General features: G+C 39.6%; 1 protein-coding gene across 1 annotated transcript in view; it reads right to left on the bottom strand.

Annotated features, from left to right (window-relative positions):
* Positions 1 to 12,182: 12,182 nt before the first annotated feature.
* The window catches only part of LOC309701484 (NACHT, LRR and PYD domains-containing protein 12-like), a 1,104,110-nt gene continuing 1,098,830 nt past the window's right edge, over positions 12,183 to 17,462 (bottom strand). The window contains exons 18-19 of the mRNA XM_082525720.1: positions 16,589 to 16,762; positions 12,183 to 15,913 (exon numbers count right to left, since the gene is read on the bottom strand). Of these exons, the coding sequence (XP_082381846.1) occupies positions 15,904 to 15,913; positions 16,589 to 16,762 (184 nt within the window). The 3' untranslated portion in view covers positions 12,183 to 15,903. The remainder of the gene's footprint in view (positions 15,914 to 16,588; positions 16,763 to 17,462) is intronic.

Raw genomic sequence — 17,462 nt, 5'->3', positions numbered from 1 at the left:
GTGTCAAAAAAAAAAAAGGGGGGGGAAGTTGAGCTTTAACATCAAACAAGGATTATTTGAACATTTTATAACTTCATTTGTGTCTTTAATACCTTAGGAATGGTAAAGCTTAAGCTAATAGCGGCCCGAGAAGTTTCCGGTCTTTTGTAGAGAATCAGTAAGAAGCATAAATCATTATTTCCATGTGTAAGCATCAATCATTGAAATGAACTGAATAGCGTTTAGAAGATTTGTTAATTTCTTTGTCTTTTGTTAAAAAGAGTGGTTTCAATAATGTTCAGACACACCTTGCAAATGTGCTTATAATGAGTTGGCACTTGGTCTTTTGAAGGTCATAAGCTTCGTTCGGCGTGATGGTCCGGACTGATATATTGCAGGTATTGACTTTGAGTGCAGAGGGCTAAATGCAAACACGCTTACACACACATAGGATATGATTAGAATAAGTCCCTGGAACATTCTGAATGTTTTTAAACCAATTCTGAATCACTAGAAGGTCAGTAGATAACAACATTAGATTATTAGGGTTAGGAAGAGAGGTGTTTTGGTTTTCTGTCTCTTACAGAGAAAGGAACAGACACCAGACGAGGTCACAGATATACGAGGATCCTCCGCAGCAGAGACAGACACAGTGACTGCCAAGACACCAACTGGGTCCAAGGGTCATGGCGTTTGGGCTCCAGCTAGTCACCACAAAAGGATGGATCCCATAAACACAGCAATAACCATGAAGGGGTTGGCGGAAATCCGGGAACACCAGACCAACGAAGTTCGAGAGGCTCTTGGGCAAAAAGGGGGACACCTTCCTGTTCCTTTTTCTGGAGGATACACAGATCGTTGTTTGAAATCGGGGCAGAATAATCCCCTGATCTGTGCCACGACTGAAGGGTTGTCTAACCCCTGAGGTTGAAGAATGAAGAGCAGAGGATCACCCAACTGGACGACACTGGTAGCTGCAGCAATAACATAAAAGGCTAAAAGCTCCTTGGACAGAGGTTCTAGTCTGAGTACGTCTGGAGGGTATAAGGTAGCACCAAATAAAGCTGTGGGAGACCTGGGGAGTGTCATCTGTACCTGCTATTGTTGGAATCATAGTTTGTCTTGCATCTGAACTGCGCAAACACAGAGGTCATCCCACATATGGTTCGCCCCTCAGGGGGACAAAGGACCTCAGGAGTGAGAAGAGATGAACCCAGCCACACTGGATTATGGGGTGTTGGTGAGCTCATTATTCTAATGAGCTCATCAGGGGGAATTATTAGATTATAATATTATTTTATGCCATGTTAGACCCCTAATTAAAGATGGTGAATTATTATGTAGTTTTAGTTGGCATTATTCTCCTGAATTAGAAGAAGCTGATAACTATTGCATTAGTTAAACTGATTTGCATTACATTAAACTGCTGACTTGTTGTGAATGAATGATATTGTTTTATGATGCATTATACTGCTGAGTTATAAGAAATACTGTTCGCAGAAAGTAATTGTCTTATTTGTCTGATTAGAAGAGAACAGAATATACTGGAGTTTTCTGCCCCATCTCAGCAGGAGCAGATAGACGGGGAGCCAAGGTCGTAGCTTAGGCGCTGTGTGAGAGAAAGCATGTGAATGTTTAGGCTTTTTATGATAAGGTGGAGGCACCAGAGGCTATAAGAGTTTGAGCAATGCTCCACCATTTTGAGATCTGAGGCTGTCTGCATCAGTGCCCATCTCCCACGCGTGTGTTCATTAAAATCATCGTTTGACTCAACCCGACCGGACCAGTGTTGTTATTGTGGTTTTTCCTCTTGTCTCCATCCCCAATATTTTGAACCATAACACACGCTATTTTAGTTTAAAATGCTTATAATGTTATGATAAATGGTAGTTTTGTTGTTACTTTTACAATATTATCCATCCTTCAGTTTCAGCGAACATGACAGTTAGCAGTGTAATAATTCCTCTGTGATAAAGAAAAATTAGCTTGTTTTCTTTTTGTGTGGGAGCTGGCACAGTGTTTCAACTTTACAGCCTTTTAATATGAAAGTCCTGTCAGTACACTTCCTTTTTACATCATTTCACACTTGCCCCGTGAAGGGCAACAGTCTGACGTCTGCTTAGCCAGGAAAGCTTCAGCTTGTTTCTTTCCGCACATCTTCCTCTTCACTGTCGGTGGCTCATAGACATGTTAACAAGCATGGACGTATCAAAACTTTGCTTGATTTTGCTGTTACCACTAGCTGTGTCCCATGATGCTGAAGGTAATACAAGGAAACTATTTTCATTATGCATTATTAATATTTTTAAATTTATAACCTCCTTGCTTTTAGTTTAAACTAAACACATTATTATGGGATTAAAAAGATGGTTTAACATTCACAAAATATAGAAACTAAAGTCCTCTCTGACACAGGCTGAATCTTGTATTTACCGTATTTTGCTGTCCCTGTTTACAGAGACTGTTGTGAAGACAGTCAGGAGAGAACACGATGTCACTCGGATTTGCAACAAGGAAAGTCAGACTACTATTGTTTTGATTATCTGTAAGATCAAAAGACAGAGGGACACAGGAGGAGAGTGTCATCTGCTGTATCGACACGGAGAGAACGTTACTCAGGAATGTGACCCCAGGTTCTCAATAACAAAAGAAAATCAGACTGCCTTTCTCGAGCTGACCAGTTTAACACCAGCTGATAGTGGGAACTTCACCTGTGAGTGTACAAACACTGAAGGGACATATATTGTCCATATCAGTGTCACTGTGGAAGGTAAATGCATTTTAGTTTCTTTATCTGACACAGTTATTCAGCACTGTGTTAGCATTGTATTGACCTGCTTATGTGTTTTTTATTCTTGTAATTTGTTCATTTCTTTTCTTCTTATTTTCACTTACAGCAGTTTAAATACTCTCACTGACTCATTTATTAGGTACATCTTTGAACCGAGTTGGACCACCTTCAGCCATCAAACATGTCTTCATTTTTTGTGGCACAACAAGGCGCTAAAAACATTCCTCAAAGATTCTCAAGACATATTGAAATTACATCATCACACAGTTGCTGCAGATTCGTCAGCTGCTCTTACTTGAAGCAAACTTTCCGTTCCACCACATCCCAAAGGTGCTCTGCTGGATTGAGATCTGGTGACTGCGCAGGCCGTACATGATTTGAGCGCCGTGACATGGTGTGGTATCCTGCTGGAAGCAGCCATCAGACGATGGGTATTTTTTGGGCATAAAGACATGAATGTGGTCAGCAACAACCTTCAGGCAGGCTGTGGTGTTTAAATGATGCTCAGTGGTTACTACAGGGTCCAAAGTTTGCAAAGAAAATCCTTCACAGAGCATTACACCACCAGCAGTCTGAACTGTTAGAAATCAACTCATCGGGCAAGGCATCGTTTTTTTAGTCTTCTGTTGTCCAGACTTGCAAACTGTAGCCTCAGCTTGCTGTTGTTAGAGGACAGCAGTGATATCCAGTGTGGTCCGCTCTGCCTCAAGGTTTGATGTGTAAACAGCATTTTTACCCAGAGAATCACAGCTCACTGGATATTTTCTATTTTTCAGACCATTGTCTGTGAACAGAGATGATTGTGTGGGAAAATCCCAGCAGATCAGCAGTTTGTGAAGCACTGGGACCAGTAACATGTGCCATGTTGCTCTGTTTGAGCATTGATTTGCTGACATTTTATTATTTTATTAACCTTTATTTAACCAGGAAGATGAAGCTGACATGTGATTGACAAATGAAATGAACACTGAAATATTTGTGTTACACCCTGAACAAGTATACCTCATAAAGTGGCCAGTGAATGTATATAAGCAGTTGGACCAATTTCAGTTCATAGTAATATTCAGAAAAGATGCAAAAGAAGAAGAAGAAGACAAAAGAAAAGAGCACAGTGACAATATTTAAAGCTCTGTGGTTATAAAACTGGGGTTTCATTACTTCACTCAGAGTTTCAGTAGACGTAAACTGTGTTTGATTTGTGTTTTGATTTCCAGGAAATGAAAGTAAATGATTTTACTGACAAATGCATCTTTTCAATGATTTAGACACAAACGAGGCCCACACTTCAGCAGACAAATCTTTTTCCGTTTATCTGCCCGGTGTTGTGATCATCTTTATAACTGGAGTTATCGTGGGATTTATCTACTGGAGGAAAAGTAATGGGTGAGACTATTTTTGCTGCAGTAATTCAAAGATGATATAGATGTAGAGAAAGTAAACGGAAACATCACATTTCAATAAATGAGAATTCGCTGTATGTTAAACATCATGTCTAGAATGAACACTTTTTATCCTTCCAAAAATAATTATCATTATTAAGAGAGAAGATAATATAAATGTAGATGTTCTTACTTGATTTTTCTCTGTTTGAATGTGAATAGTGTTACACTAATGCTGACATCCTTTCTTATCAACGTGGCTGCTTAAGGTCAGGAACATCTGGAGTGTCTGTACCTGAAAATCCCAACGGTTTGGTGAGCAATTTATTGCTACGATCTACAGCAGCTAGTTAAAAGTTTGCAGAAATGTAATTTTTTACCATCAGGGCCTTATGAGCCTATACTGGTGTTTTTAAAAGTTATGTTTGACTTTATGACTTTCTGTGTCATTTCTGGGATGCTTAGAACTCATATTGCACTGCTGGAAATAGTTTATTTTGATGATTAATTTTGCATTATAATATTTATTTTTGTTTTTCCTGCATTATATAAAAATTGGTGTATTTCAGAAATAAAACTATGAAGACACTCAAAATAAATTTCCTGTGGTGGGAAACTATTTTGTGCAACTATTTTGTATTTACAGTTTTGAGAGATAAGCCTCTTAAATTTCTCTAACTAGAAATATATGTTCAAAAACAAAAACGATTTTCAATTTTTTGGTAGTTTATTGCATTTTTTTGCAATTTATGTAATTACTGTGCACCTAATGCAGACATATTATTAGAATTTGGGCTATAATGGTTGTATTGATGTATATCAACTTGAAATGCTCCCAAAAATGGCACTACAGCATGTAAAAATATAATATGAGCTCTGGCAGACTTGGTAAAACATGTACATTTATGTTTTAGGATGTTACTTATATAGATAATTACAGATTAGTGTTATAATACTATTAGTGCCAACTTCAGTGTCCTTTATTTTGTGAAGAAGCTCTTACAGAAATGAGCAGAAACATTAAATAATCCAGGCAACAGATGGAGAGATTTAAAGATCAATAGAGTGTGTGGGTAGACCGGGTTGAACTTGATTAATACCTAAAATATTTCACTTTTCTAAAGGATGACGATGAGCCAGATCAGCCCTATACAAACCTTCAGCAGCCATCGAGTGATTCCTACCAGACTCTCATCTCAGTGAACCATCAACACGACAACAAGACACGCTCAGCAAGAAGCACAGGAACTGTGGGAGTGGATAATAAAGCTCTATGAAACATTTTAAAGTATATAAAACTTTAGGTGACATACTAATATAATAATATTCATATATTATAATAAACGTCCATCTTTTCACACTGGATAGTTGTTTCCCAGTAATGGAGACCATTCAGTCATAATACTCCAACTCAGGCTCTCAGATTTAATACAATACAAACACAATAAACTGTGGCAAACATGACTCTTTGTATCAGACTAGTTTTGTTTTTGAACAAACATCTCATCATAATTTGAACACAATGTCCATCCAGATAAACAGAGAGATCAGTCTGTCTTAAACAATGTTGGTGGTTTACCTTCTACTGTCCTTCCACTTTTATGCACTTCTATTTTAGACATAGTAAAAGTTTCAGTGTAGACACAAGAGGTGAAATAAGGAGGGTGCAAGTCTTCCTGCTTTCACTATAGTCTACCTCACACTGTCAGCCACAGTTACTTCCTCACCAGCATGACTGCACGGAAACTCTGCTTTCTCCTGCTTCTGCTTGTGGTTTTTAGCAGTGAAGGTAAATATATATAATTAAAAAAGAAAAGCTGTAAAGCCAGGTGTTTAAGAAGAAAGCTTTAGTTAGGTTAGTGAAATAATATATGTGATTGATTTTCCCACAACAACAAATATATAGAAACTATAATCCCGATTTTGTTTCATTTTAACTGGAACAATTTATAGAGACTCTTGTGAAGACAATTGGAAAGAAACCCGATTCCACTCAAATATGCAGCAAAACAACTCTGAATATTACTGTGATGATACTGTGTGAGATCAGCACAGAAAGGAGCCGAGGAGAACAGTGTCGTCTGCTCTATCGTTACGACCGAGGCTTTATTCATGGCTGTGACTCCAGGTTCACACTGATCAAAGAAAATGAGACTGTGTTTCTCCACCTGCTCAACTTAACATCTGAAGACAGTGGGAACTACACCTGTGAGTGTGGATTTCGTGGTGGATTGTATGTTCTCCATCTCAGTGTGACTGTGAGAGGTAAAAACATTTTCTATTTATACCCACACCGCAGATTCAAGGTGGATGTTTGGAACTGCGTTAACACTTTCTTTTCTGTCATACATGGTTTGAGGTCGTCATTCCCGCCTGCAGCGGATTAATGAAAGGTTTCAGTCAGGAGATGAACATCTGGAATGTTTTTAAGCTCTTCTTCTGGCTAATTTGTTTAAAATTTCATTATAAAACTGCTCCAATCACAACTTTGGTGTTATTTCATCAGTGAAGTGTTTGAATGATGCAATTGTAACTCTAATGTAATGAAAAGATAAACATGTTTTCCACTTTAATATAACAGGCTAATGCAAATTTCGTGACTTTTCATGTTTTCAAAATGAAGTTTTTTTGTGTGTGTGGCAACATTCAACAGACGATGGAGATTCTTCTGGCATGAAGTTCATGGCTACAGTTCCCATCATTTCTGCTGCTGCTTCACTCATCAGTGTGGCTGTGATAACCTGTGGTTACAGCCTGAGGAGAAATCCTCGCAGGTGAAAACTTTTACTGACGCACTTAAACTCATGAAATGACCCTTTGAAATCACTTGAGCACATTACTGCATACAGCAGCCACTGTGGTGTTCAAAGTATCTCATAGGTTCTTTTAAAACACCACACATTAGTTGTAGACATAGCTAGTCTTGTTTTTGAGGTATTTTTCACCCCATGACCTCTGATGTTTTTATCCTAACAGAGAAAACAGATCAGGTCTAACTAACTTAACAGGATCTGAAACTCGCCAGATGTTTGTGAGTTTTCCATAGTTCTGTTTTACACTTAATTGTGCCGAGGCTGCAGTGCACTATGTCTGTGTTTTAAGCTGCCCTTTAATTAAATGTAAATGACAGTGTAAATTGTTGTTTAGGACAAAGAGGACCGCTACATGAGCCTTCATCGGCAAAACATCGATGTCTACCAAACTATCTCCTCCGGTCGCCTTCATCATGATGCTGAGGCCACTGCATGTCACAGTCATGTACAATAATAATCAGAGATGGAGTTTTTACCCTGACTACGTGATCTATAAAACTATGATGCTAGACATGCTATCTATAAAAGACACTGACATTTTAACTTGCCAGCATCATGTGTACTGTTAGTTTGTTTTGCACTGAAAAAAGAGAAAAATATTAACGTCCAGTAAAACTTGTAATTATGTTGTGAATGAATTGCCTTAATTCATGGCTTTTAACACCATTTAATTTCTGTTTTTTATCTGGTTTGAACGTTGAAAATCCTGCCACTTGGCTCTGTGGCCTCTGCCACCATTATGGTTTTTGCTATACTGGTCCACTTGATAGTCATATTTGATGATGATTTTACTTTATTTTGAGTCATTAGAATCAGAACGGGGGTCAGGAAAGAAGAAAAAAGATAAGCTGGGGAGAAAGTTAACAGAAGAAGAGGGAAAAATAGAGAAGAAGAGAAATAGATGGAGAGGAAGAGAGAAAAAATACTGAAAATCTATTTCATCATCTGCTGAAAAACACAAGGAAAAACCAACACAGTGGGGAACCCACAGCAACAACCAATAATATGCAGTAAGTAGGCTAGTAAGTAGTAGTAAATAATAGATATTAAATGTTACTGAGCAGTAAATGGGCCCAGAGGGCCGAGACCTGAGGGCACCCCACCCGCAGCACAGGCCCAACAGAGCCAGGGGGCCGGGCCCCACCGAGCAGCCGCCCAGAGTGAGCCACTAAACACAGAGAACCACTAATGCACTGTGGGTGGGGGCACCAGCTACTGGCAGGAAGTGTGGTGGGGGGAAATAATACGTGACTATTTTTATGTGGAGTGGAATTAAACTGCCATAGAATATGCTTGTGGTGGATTTGACTCAACACAAGCGTATTGTCAAAGTGTTCTTTGGCATGCATCGAGACAGTTTCTCAGATACTGAAGTGACTTGAGCAGAGCCAGTTAAAGCCTACTGTGCTTGAGTGGGCAGCTCAAGTTTCCACGTGGAAGGTTTAGTGAGACAAAGACAGGAAGTTAAAGCTGCTGACTAATAATCTGCAGGTTCCTGATTTGAGTCTCTGTTAAGAGGATGGTGTCTCTGAGATAATTGCTTTTGTGCATCGATAAATAAACAGGGAAATAAATGAATAGAAAAAAGCATCCGAGCGGATGTGCACCGACGGTGTGCCCACTGGTCTTAAAGTGCCTTTGCGCCCCTTACCATTTATGGAGGTCCCATTTGGGCACATTGGCATGGACCTATAGTGTACATGGATATTGCTTTGTATTAGTTCTGGTATATTATACAACACAATAACATGATGCAGTGCTGCTGTGCACCATTTCTGCAAAGAGTGTGGTGCAAGCAAGGAAGATAAGATAACTCTTGCACAGTCATACCTAGTACAATAATACAACAAAATTGGAAACTGTCCCACCATAACACAATCATTTAGATACAATATTGGACTTTGTTTACATGTAACTGCACAAATAGAATTTAGAAATGTAATTATTGACAAGAGTGAACAACCACTTATAATGTAATCTACAGCTGTGACCAAACAGCTAGATAGAGAATCAGAAGTGTTGTGTTTTCTACAAAGTTTGCTGTTTCAGTGAGAGTCATATGTCATATCATTTCAAACAGTGGCGATCCAGAAATGTTGTACAAACGAGTAAGACTAACTATAGACTTTAGCCAAAGTTGTTAAGTTAGCTAAAGAGTTGGGATTGTGTGTAAGGCATAAATAAACCTAAAATGCAATGTTTTGGACGTTCTTTGGCACATTTCCCTACTGTAGGGGTCTCTGCAAGCATACGGGGCTCTGAGAGGGAACAAGATGACAACGAGGAATTCTACTGGAAACAGTCGATCATGTCTGTCAAAGCTGAATTCAGGGCAAACTAGGCTAAATTAGTGTTTTTAGCTAACAGCTACAGTAAGCATAAAAGTGACTGTTGGGCTATTATTTGTTAACTGGGGCGATTTTAGCCCATTTTTGGGGTGCTTTGGTTCATTTTTGGGGGTGCTTTGGTTCATTTTTGGGGTGCTTTGGTTCATTTTTGGGGGTGCTTCAGCACTTACTTACTTTTTTTTGACAATATTTCCTGTTTGTGTGACACACTACTAAAAATATAAAAGGCAGAACTTGGTTGAGAGGTAACATTTTAACAACAAAAGTATCCATAATATTTTTTAATATTTTGTAATAATTTATTTGTAATAATTTATTCTGTTTCAGGAGTGTTTTTATGTATCTGTATTATATTATACAAACACATTAAAAGTGAATCTCTGTCCAAAATATGCACTCAGTTTACTTCTTACTCACTATGAGCATCATTCATTATTCTCCTCCAGTAATTAAGGTTAGGATATGTATTTTTTTTATTCCAATCCATTCTTCTTTGGCAGCATTTAAATAACCTTGATCAGAATTGATGGTTTTGTTACAGACTTTTCAAAAAAGTGTTTTGCTTTTCTTTCACAAATGTGAGATTAAATTGTTAAAAAGTACAAAACAGTGATGTCATGTTTTGTGACGAGGACCCAGGCACAGAGAGACTTGATGGATTTAAGAATCTTTTGATTTAATAAAGAAATTTGCAGACTTGCACAGAGATGGTAAAATTATGATGACTGATAAAGGAGGCGAAGACAACAGACGATGAGGACAGGGAGGATGCAGGGACCGACAGAGACGGGGAAGAAGTCTCATTGTGACGAGTAAAGTGTATCTTGGCTGGCTGGGCAGCTCTCTGGGTGCTCAGCCCCCCGAAGCTCTGATCCTAGAATCCTCCCTGAATTGTGTTAATACAGTATGTCAACATGAAAGCATAACTGTACAGGGTGGGCCAGTTATATGGATACACCGTAATAACATAGGAATGGTTGGTGATGTTAAAGTCCTGTTTGTGGCACATTAGTATATGTGAGGGGGCAAACTCCTCAAGTTCGGTGGTGACCATGGTGGCCATTTAGAAGTCGGCCATCTGATACCAAATGATACCAAACAAGGCAAAGTAAATAATTTTTAAAAGTAAATGTAGAGGAAACATCAAAAGTTGTCACGGCTGGGGCAGCAGTCGTGTGGTGGAGTGAATGAGGACCAAGATGCAGACGGCGGTGGAGATGCGAGTGGAGATTTATTTACAGTGAAAATAACAAAGGTGAGGGAAGAAGCGAACATCAACCTAAACTGGGAAGAACTAACAGACAAAGCAGAAAACATGAGGGCAGCAGGGAAACACAGAGATGACACGAAGAAGGCAGAGAGACGTGGAGAAACACCGATGGACACGGAGACTTTTCACCTGTTCCTTTTGTTTGAAGTGGCCGAACTTGGCCACAGTAGGACGTGGTCTCCCGGTCGCAGCCCGCATGGGGCCGATGCGATGCACTCTATCAAAGGCGATGTTCTTCACCGTGTCCTCCAGCAGCTTCAGGTGGGTTTTGATGAAGGTTTTGCACTCTGAGCCTTCTTCATCACAAGATCCTGGAAGCACTGATCAATGTAATCTTGGAGAGCCTCTAAACTCTCCCCGTTGTTCTCCAGGGTGTTGGAGATGATTTAGACAAATGTTGTTAGTTTGAAGACTATTGATAAGTGTATTTGGTAATACTGAAGCTTAAAGGAATTTGTTCAATTCTAAACTACCATTCGCTTTAATTTTCCGCCAAAATCTCCGGCGTCTGACGTCAGTTACAACATGAGTCGCTTACCTCTGTCACTCTGAAGTCACATTGAGTTTTCCTCACTGACTGTTTTAGACAGGATTGTGGGAGCAACACAAAAAGCAGCTTCAGCTGGAAACACACAGTTTAGTGTCTTTGCTGCTCGCTTTAAGTCACAATAAACAGGAAACTCATTGTGTCTCATGTCAGAATCACTCATATACAGGACAGGAAGAGGCGGAGCTTATTTCCTGCAGGGAGCGGTTAGCAGTCTGTGTCTTTCTCATTTCTGACTCCTAAAGAGCTGAAAAACACAGGCTGTTATTGGCTGGCTGACACTGGGATTAATGTCCTTGAAGCCAGCAGTCTTTAATGTCCAGGTTCAGAACGGGCAGGTGAAAAACAGTCCTTTATGTCCTCTGATGTTCAATAAACTGTCCTGATTACTGAGGGAGCAGAGAAAGTGTCTCCATCACTCACCACAGCTGGATGCTCTGAAATCCTGGAATCCAGCTGTGGAGAGGAGCGCCGGCGGCGTGGACGCAGTTTAGTAATCAGGGAACGGGAGACAGGAGGGAAACACAGCTGGGACCAATTACACACGCGAGACAGGAAACAGTAACACAGGACTGTCAAAGTAAAACAGGAAATATAACACAGAGTCCAAAGTAAGGAGACGTGGGACACAGTGAAGACACAGAAACAGAAACCAGAACTATAATCACAAAACAAACTCAGAAACATAAAGAGTGAATCAGCTGATTCAGTGTTTGTGACAAAAACATGGATCCTGGTTAATAACTTTTATTTGTTTGTTTCTGTATTATTTTGTGTATCGTTCTTATGAGCTGTTGTTTTGTCAGTGAAATATTATTTCATTGTTTTAAGCTTTTTGTTGACTTTGAAGTGCTTAAGTTGATATTTTTGAACATTTAATTTGTTCGATTATTGTCGAGTCGATAAAACTGTCAAACGCACAGCTGCTTCCAGCACGGCCGGAGGAGAGGTGGCCGAGCAGACGCACAACACACACAGCTCACAGGTTTGCATTTCTATATATTGCAGATGTTGCAGAAATTGAGAGTAAAGAACTCGGTCCATCTCTAGTCTCTACACACAAGCTGCTGCTGCTTCAACCTCTCTGGATCATCAGGACACAGCTGCTCCTCTCTCTTTTTTTTTCCTTTTCTTTTTTTTTTTTTTTTCATTCTTTATTTCTACAATATTACTTCACAAAGGTGATTACAAGCATTAATTTACACAGTTTACAAGAGAAAAACAAAACAGAACGAGAAGGGAGAAAGAAAGAGAGGAAAAAAAAATAATAATAATAAAAGGGGAAAAATTATATATTTTATATATTTATATAAATTAAAAAAAAAAAAAAAAACTCCGTCGGGAGTGAACAATTGACTAGATTGGTGGTTTCAAGCTTTAAAAAGAAAATTCGGTTTATGGATATTGACGTATTGGACCCACTTATCCCGACACAAATGGAACCAGGTCATCCTGTCATTAACATGAGCTGTTACTTCCTCCATCCTATATATCTCTAACGTAATTTCCCACCATAATGACACGTTCGGTATGTCTTGCGAGGACCATTTCTTTGTTATACATTTCTTACTTGCAACCAATAAAGCTCTTAACAGACATATGTCATTTTTGGACCAGTTCTGCGGTATACAGCCAAAAAAAATTGTCTTCATATCCTGAGGGAATGTACAGTTAAAAATGCCTTGTAATGTACCATGAATGTCTTTCCAGTAAGTCTGTAGCACAGGACAGTCCCACATATAATATGGGTATGATGTGCTCGTTGGTATCCACAGTTTCTCCAGCACACGGGAGGATTCCCATCATAGTGAGCCTTTTGACACGGAGTGATAAAGAACCTTATCAGAGTTTTCCATCCGAACTCCCTCCAGCTTTTGGTACTCCTCCATTGCCATTCCCACATCTGAGTCCATTCATCCCTAGAAATACGCATCCCTCCCTCCTTTTCCCATAACATCTTCACATAATCAGTTGAGTGTGGAAGCTTATTTATAAGAAAATTATACCAAAAAGAAATGAGTCTTGTATCAACATCCCCACTGTACGCCTGTCTAAATAAAGTTACCAGTTCCACATTAGTGTTTGACATCAGACCGATTGTTGTCTTTATATAGTGTCTTATTTGCAAGTATCGATAAAAATCCTGTTTTACTAGATTGTGTCTCTGTTTCAGCGTGTCAAAACTAATAAGGTTCCCATCCTTTATCAAACTATCAAATGTAGATAACCCTTTAGCCGGCCAACTTTTGAAACTTGAGTCCAATTTATTTGGGGCAAAGTCAGAATCATATGCATACCATTTGAATAAAGCCAAATCCCGTTCAAGTTTGAATTCTTTCACTACTTTTCTCCATATATTAAGTGTGCACGACACCCAGGGATTGTGAACCTTGTCAATATATTTTCGAATATTCGAATCCATCAGGACAGCTTGTATTGGGGAGGAAAACATATTCTCCTCTATAGTCTTCCAGTGTACTTGGTAGCTTGTATCACACCAATTAACCACCGTCTTCAACTGAACAGCCCAATAATAATTTTTTAGTAACCCCCATCCTCCCACCTTCTTATGTAATTGTAAAGTTTTAAAACAAACCCTTGGCCGCTTCCCCCCCCCATATAAACCGCGTTATTATTTTATCCCATTCATTGAAACGACTTGGGTCAATGGATATTGGTAGTGTTTGGAATAAATATAATATTCTTGGCAAAATGTTCATTTTAATAGATTCAACTCGTGAGTGTAAAGAAAGAAAGGGGATCATGTTCCATCGCCTAATATCACCCACTATTCTCCTTTGTAGAGAACCAAAATTCTCCTCAGATAGTTTAGTTAAATCCTTGGGAATAACAACTCCTAGATATTTCAATGATTGTGCTTGCCAATTCATTGGATATTGAACAACCATGTGAGCTGGGGGGTTGTAGTTATAACTGAGAATTTGAGTTTTAGACATATTAATTTTATATCCAGAGAGTTTCCCAAATTTTTGACACAGATTCATCAGCGAAGGCAAGGAGTTAGTGGGCTGATCTAAGCAGATCAATATGTCGTCCGCATAACAAGCAAGCTTGTGTTCCTGTCCTGCAATAGTGATCCCCTTAATGTCTTTATTTTGTCTAATTGATTGTGCCAAGGGTTCTAAGTACAATGCAAACAGGAGCGGGGACCAAGCACAGCCTTGTTTATTTCCTCTCTGCAAAACAAAGCTATTTGAGAGAGAACCATTAACTTTAATTCTTGCGGTGGGGTTAGTGTATAATGCCCTCACTGTATCAACAATTCCCTTATGTAAGCCGAATTTATCCAAGACTTTATATAGAAAGTCCCAATTTACCGAATCAAAGGCTTTTTCTGCATCAATACTCATAAGCATGGCTGTACTCTTAGATGTCTGTATCTGATGTATTACATGAAGAGTTCTACGTATATTATCCTGAGTCTGTCGTCGTCTTATAAACCCCGTTTGATCATTGCTGATCAAGTCAGGTAAAAATTCTTCCATTCTCCTGGCCATTATCGAAGTAAACAATCTATAATCTATGTTAAGGACAGAAATAGGTCTATATGAGCCACACTCCATTTTGTCTTTCCCTTCTTTCGGAATAGCCGAAATAATTGCCTCCTTCCAACTCGGTGGAATTTGCGCTGTTTTTAACACCCAGTTAAAAGTAGTAAGTAGTGTAGGGATCAAGTCCTGTTTGAATTCCCGATACCACTCCGCGGTGTAACCATCGGAGCCTGGTGACTTATTTGATTTCAGCCTATTGATGGCATTCATAAGTTCAGCTTCCGTCACCTCCGCTATCATCGTTTTATTTTGTTCCTCGTTAAAGCTTGGTAGGCATAAAGGGTTCAGGAAATTGTCCATTTCGTGTTCAGCCCCCCCTGGGACTCCCGCATATAATGTTTTATAGAATGATTCAAAGGCATTCTGTATCTTGCAAGGATGAGTCATTATATTCCCCGTCTCTGGGTGTTTGATTTTAGTTACAGTATTCTCCGCTATCTTCTTCTTAAGTTTCCATGCTAAAATTTTCATTGATTGCGATCCTCCATCATAATGTTTCTGTTTCAAATATAACAATTTTCTCTTTATCGTTTGTATACTCTGCATATTTATTTCATTTCTAATCATTGTTAATTTCTGCAAGGTGCCCACTGAAGGCTTATGTTTGTGCTCACTTTCTAATTGTTTTTGAATCGCTTGTAAATCTTCCATTTTTTTCTCTCTTGCTTTTTTTTGGAAGGAGGCAAATGCTATAATCTTCCCCCTCATAACAGCTTTTAATGCATCCCATAGTATCGGGGGTAACACCTCCCCGTTATCATTAATTTCAAGGTAGTCTTTGAGCTCTGCCTTTATCACTTTCCTAAATTCCACATCTTTAAGCAGGGATGGATTCAATCTCCAAATTGAAATTTTGGGGTGTACAGCGGTGCGTGATCACTTATATCTATCAAGCCCATCTCGCATGTTAAGATTTTATCCCTATCTCTTCCAAACATTAAAAAATAATCTATCCTCGTGTAGAGTGAGTGTGGGGCTGAAAAATGAGAGTAATCCCTCCTTGTAGGAAAGCGATTTCTCCATACATCAATTAAACCCACCTCATCGAACAGTGCTGAGATTCTTTTATATAATATACTCGATCCCGGCTTCTTTCTTTTAGAGCTGTCTAGATCCGGCTGTAGGCGTATATTCAGATCACCGCCGCAAATTAAAGGGCCTTGCTGCTCCTCTCTCAGCACACACACCGTCCTGTTTACCATCATCAGCTCCACCTGCAGAGAGAAGGAGGAAGAGCAGAGGAGATAAACGAGTGTTTCCAGAGACTCTTCATCAGCTGTCAGTCAGTGATGCAGCACATCCAGTATAAAGAGCAGCAGGGACGTCAGTGCTGGGACTGTACTAGGACTCATTGTTGCTTCACTTTTTCTAATCTTTGGATTTTTATTGAAGTTGCTGAAAATGTTTTTCCCTCCTAGTTTGAGTTTGGACTTTCATTCATTAGAAGAACCTTGGTGTGTCCACTCTGAGCTCTGTAGGAACCCCAACAACAAGCCCAACAATCCAGATGGACGGTTCCAGCTGTTAACTGGAGGAATTCCATCCAAACATCTGCTCTCACTAAATTCTTCCTCACCTACAGACTGTGTTCTTCACTGCTTTAAACTTGGAAATCAATGCAGTCATTGGTCTGCGTGCTGCTTTGTTCAGAGAGCTGATTGGCTGTTGACAGCGTTTGATCAGAGCGTGTCAGCCGTTACTATGGTGACCATAAAGGTGAGAAACAGGAAGTGTTTGTGTCCAATCCTGAAGCCTGTCACCGTTCTCCTCTCACAGCTTCACTGAGAAGCTGCAGCTTTACAGGAAACACTGGATCTTCGTTTCATACTGACTGTGTTTAGTACAATACTGCTGACAGCACCACCCACTCACTCCATCACTCTACTTACTCCAGAGTCTCCAGTCTGTAGTCTGGACTCTTCTGAAGATCAGACAGCTGCTTCACATCTGGATCCTTCAGGTTGTTTCCATACAGGTACAGCTCTCTCAGATGGGAGGGGTTGGACTTCAGTGCTGCTGCCAGATAATCACAGCTGATCTTTGACAAACCACAGTCCCTCAATCTGTATAAAGAATGAAAGATGTAAGTTTATTAGACAAAGTGCTTGAAATCATTCAGTGTTTCATCATCTGTTCAGAGCTGAAGAAGGTTCAGAATGTAGAAGTTTAGAAAATGGAAACTCCAAACAGCTGAAGCCAACAGGAAGCAGCTTCAAACAGGAAACTGTGCAGAGTTTCAGACTATATGTCCTGATGCAGCCAGTTGGATTTTGGAGATTTGAATCTCTGTTCTGTGACTAAGTCCTTGAATCATTTCTTCCAGTTGGTCCAACAAGACAGACTAAGTATTGGACATGTGTTGTGGCTCCATCAGGGGAGCTTCTAAATGTGATGTGATGGCCCCTCTGGGTCTGTCAGGTCACAGCACTGAAGAGAGCTCAAACTGGGCACACAGCTGTTCCAGTCTGGACCAAAGACTCTATACTGGGACTGAGGGACTGCTTTGACTGCACCCACTGGGACTTTTTAAAGGCTCATGTTCTCACTTAGATCATCGATTTCTACTGACATTTCTTTCTGGGAAAAATGGGGATTACTTTGGAAACAGGAAGTATTTTCCCCAATAAGCAGCCCTGGATTAGTAAATCACTCCAACATGTTCTCAGGCAGAAGAAGCTGTCTTGTTATGAGGGAGAGAAGAAAAAGATTGAGGCACAGAAACCTGTTGAAAGAGAGATAAAGCAGCTAAAATCAGGTGTACAA

The sequence above is a fragment of the Aulonocara stuartgranti genome (assembly GCF_965226115.1).
Source record: "Aulonocara stuartgranti genome assembly, chromosome: 23".
NCBI lineage: Eukaryota > Metazoa > Chordata > Actinopteri > Cichliformes > Cichlidae > Aulonocara > Aulonocara stuartgranti.
The sequence above is the reverse complement of the archived record's forward strand: the minus strand, read 5'-3'. Positions and strand labels throughout refer to the sequence as shown.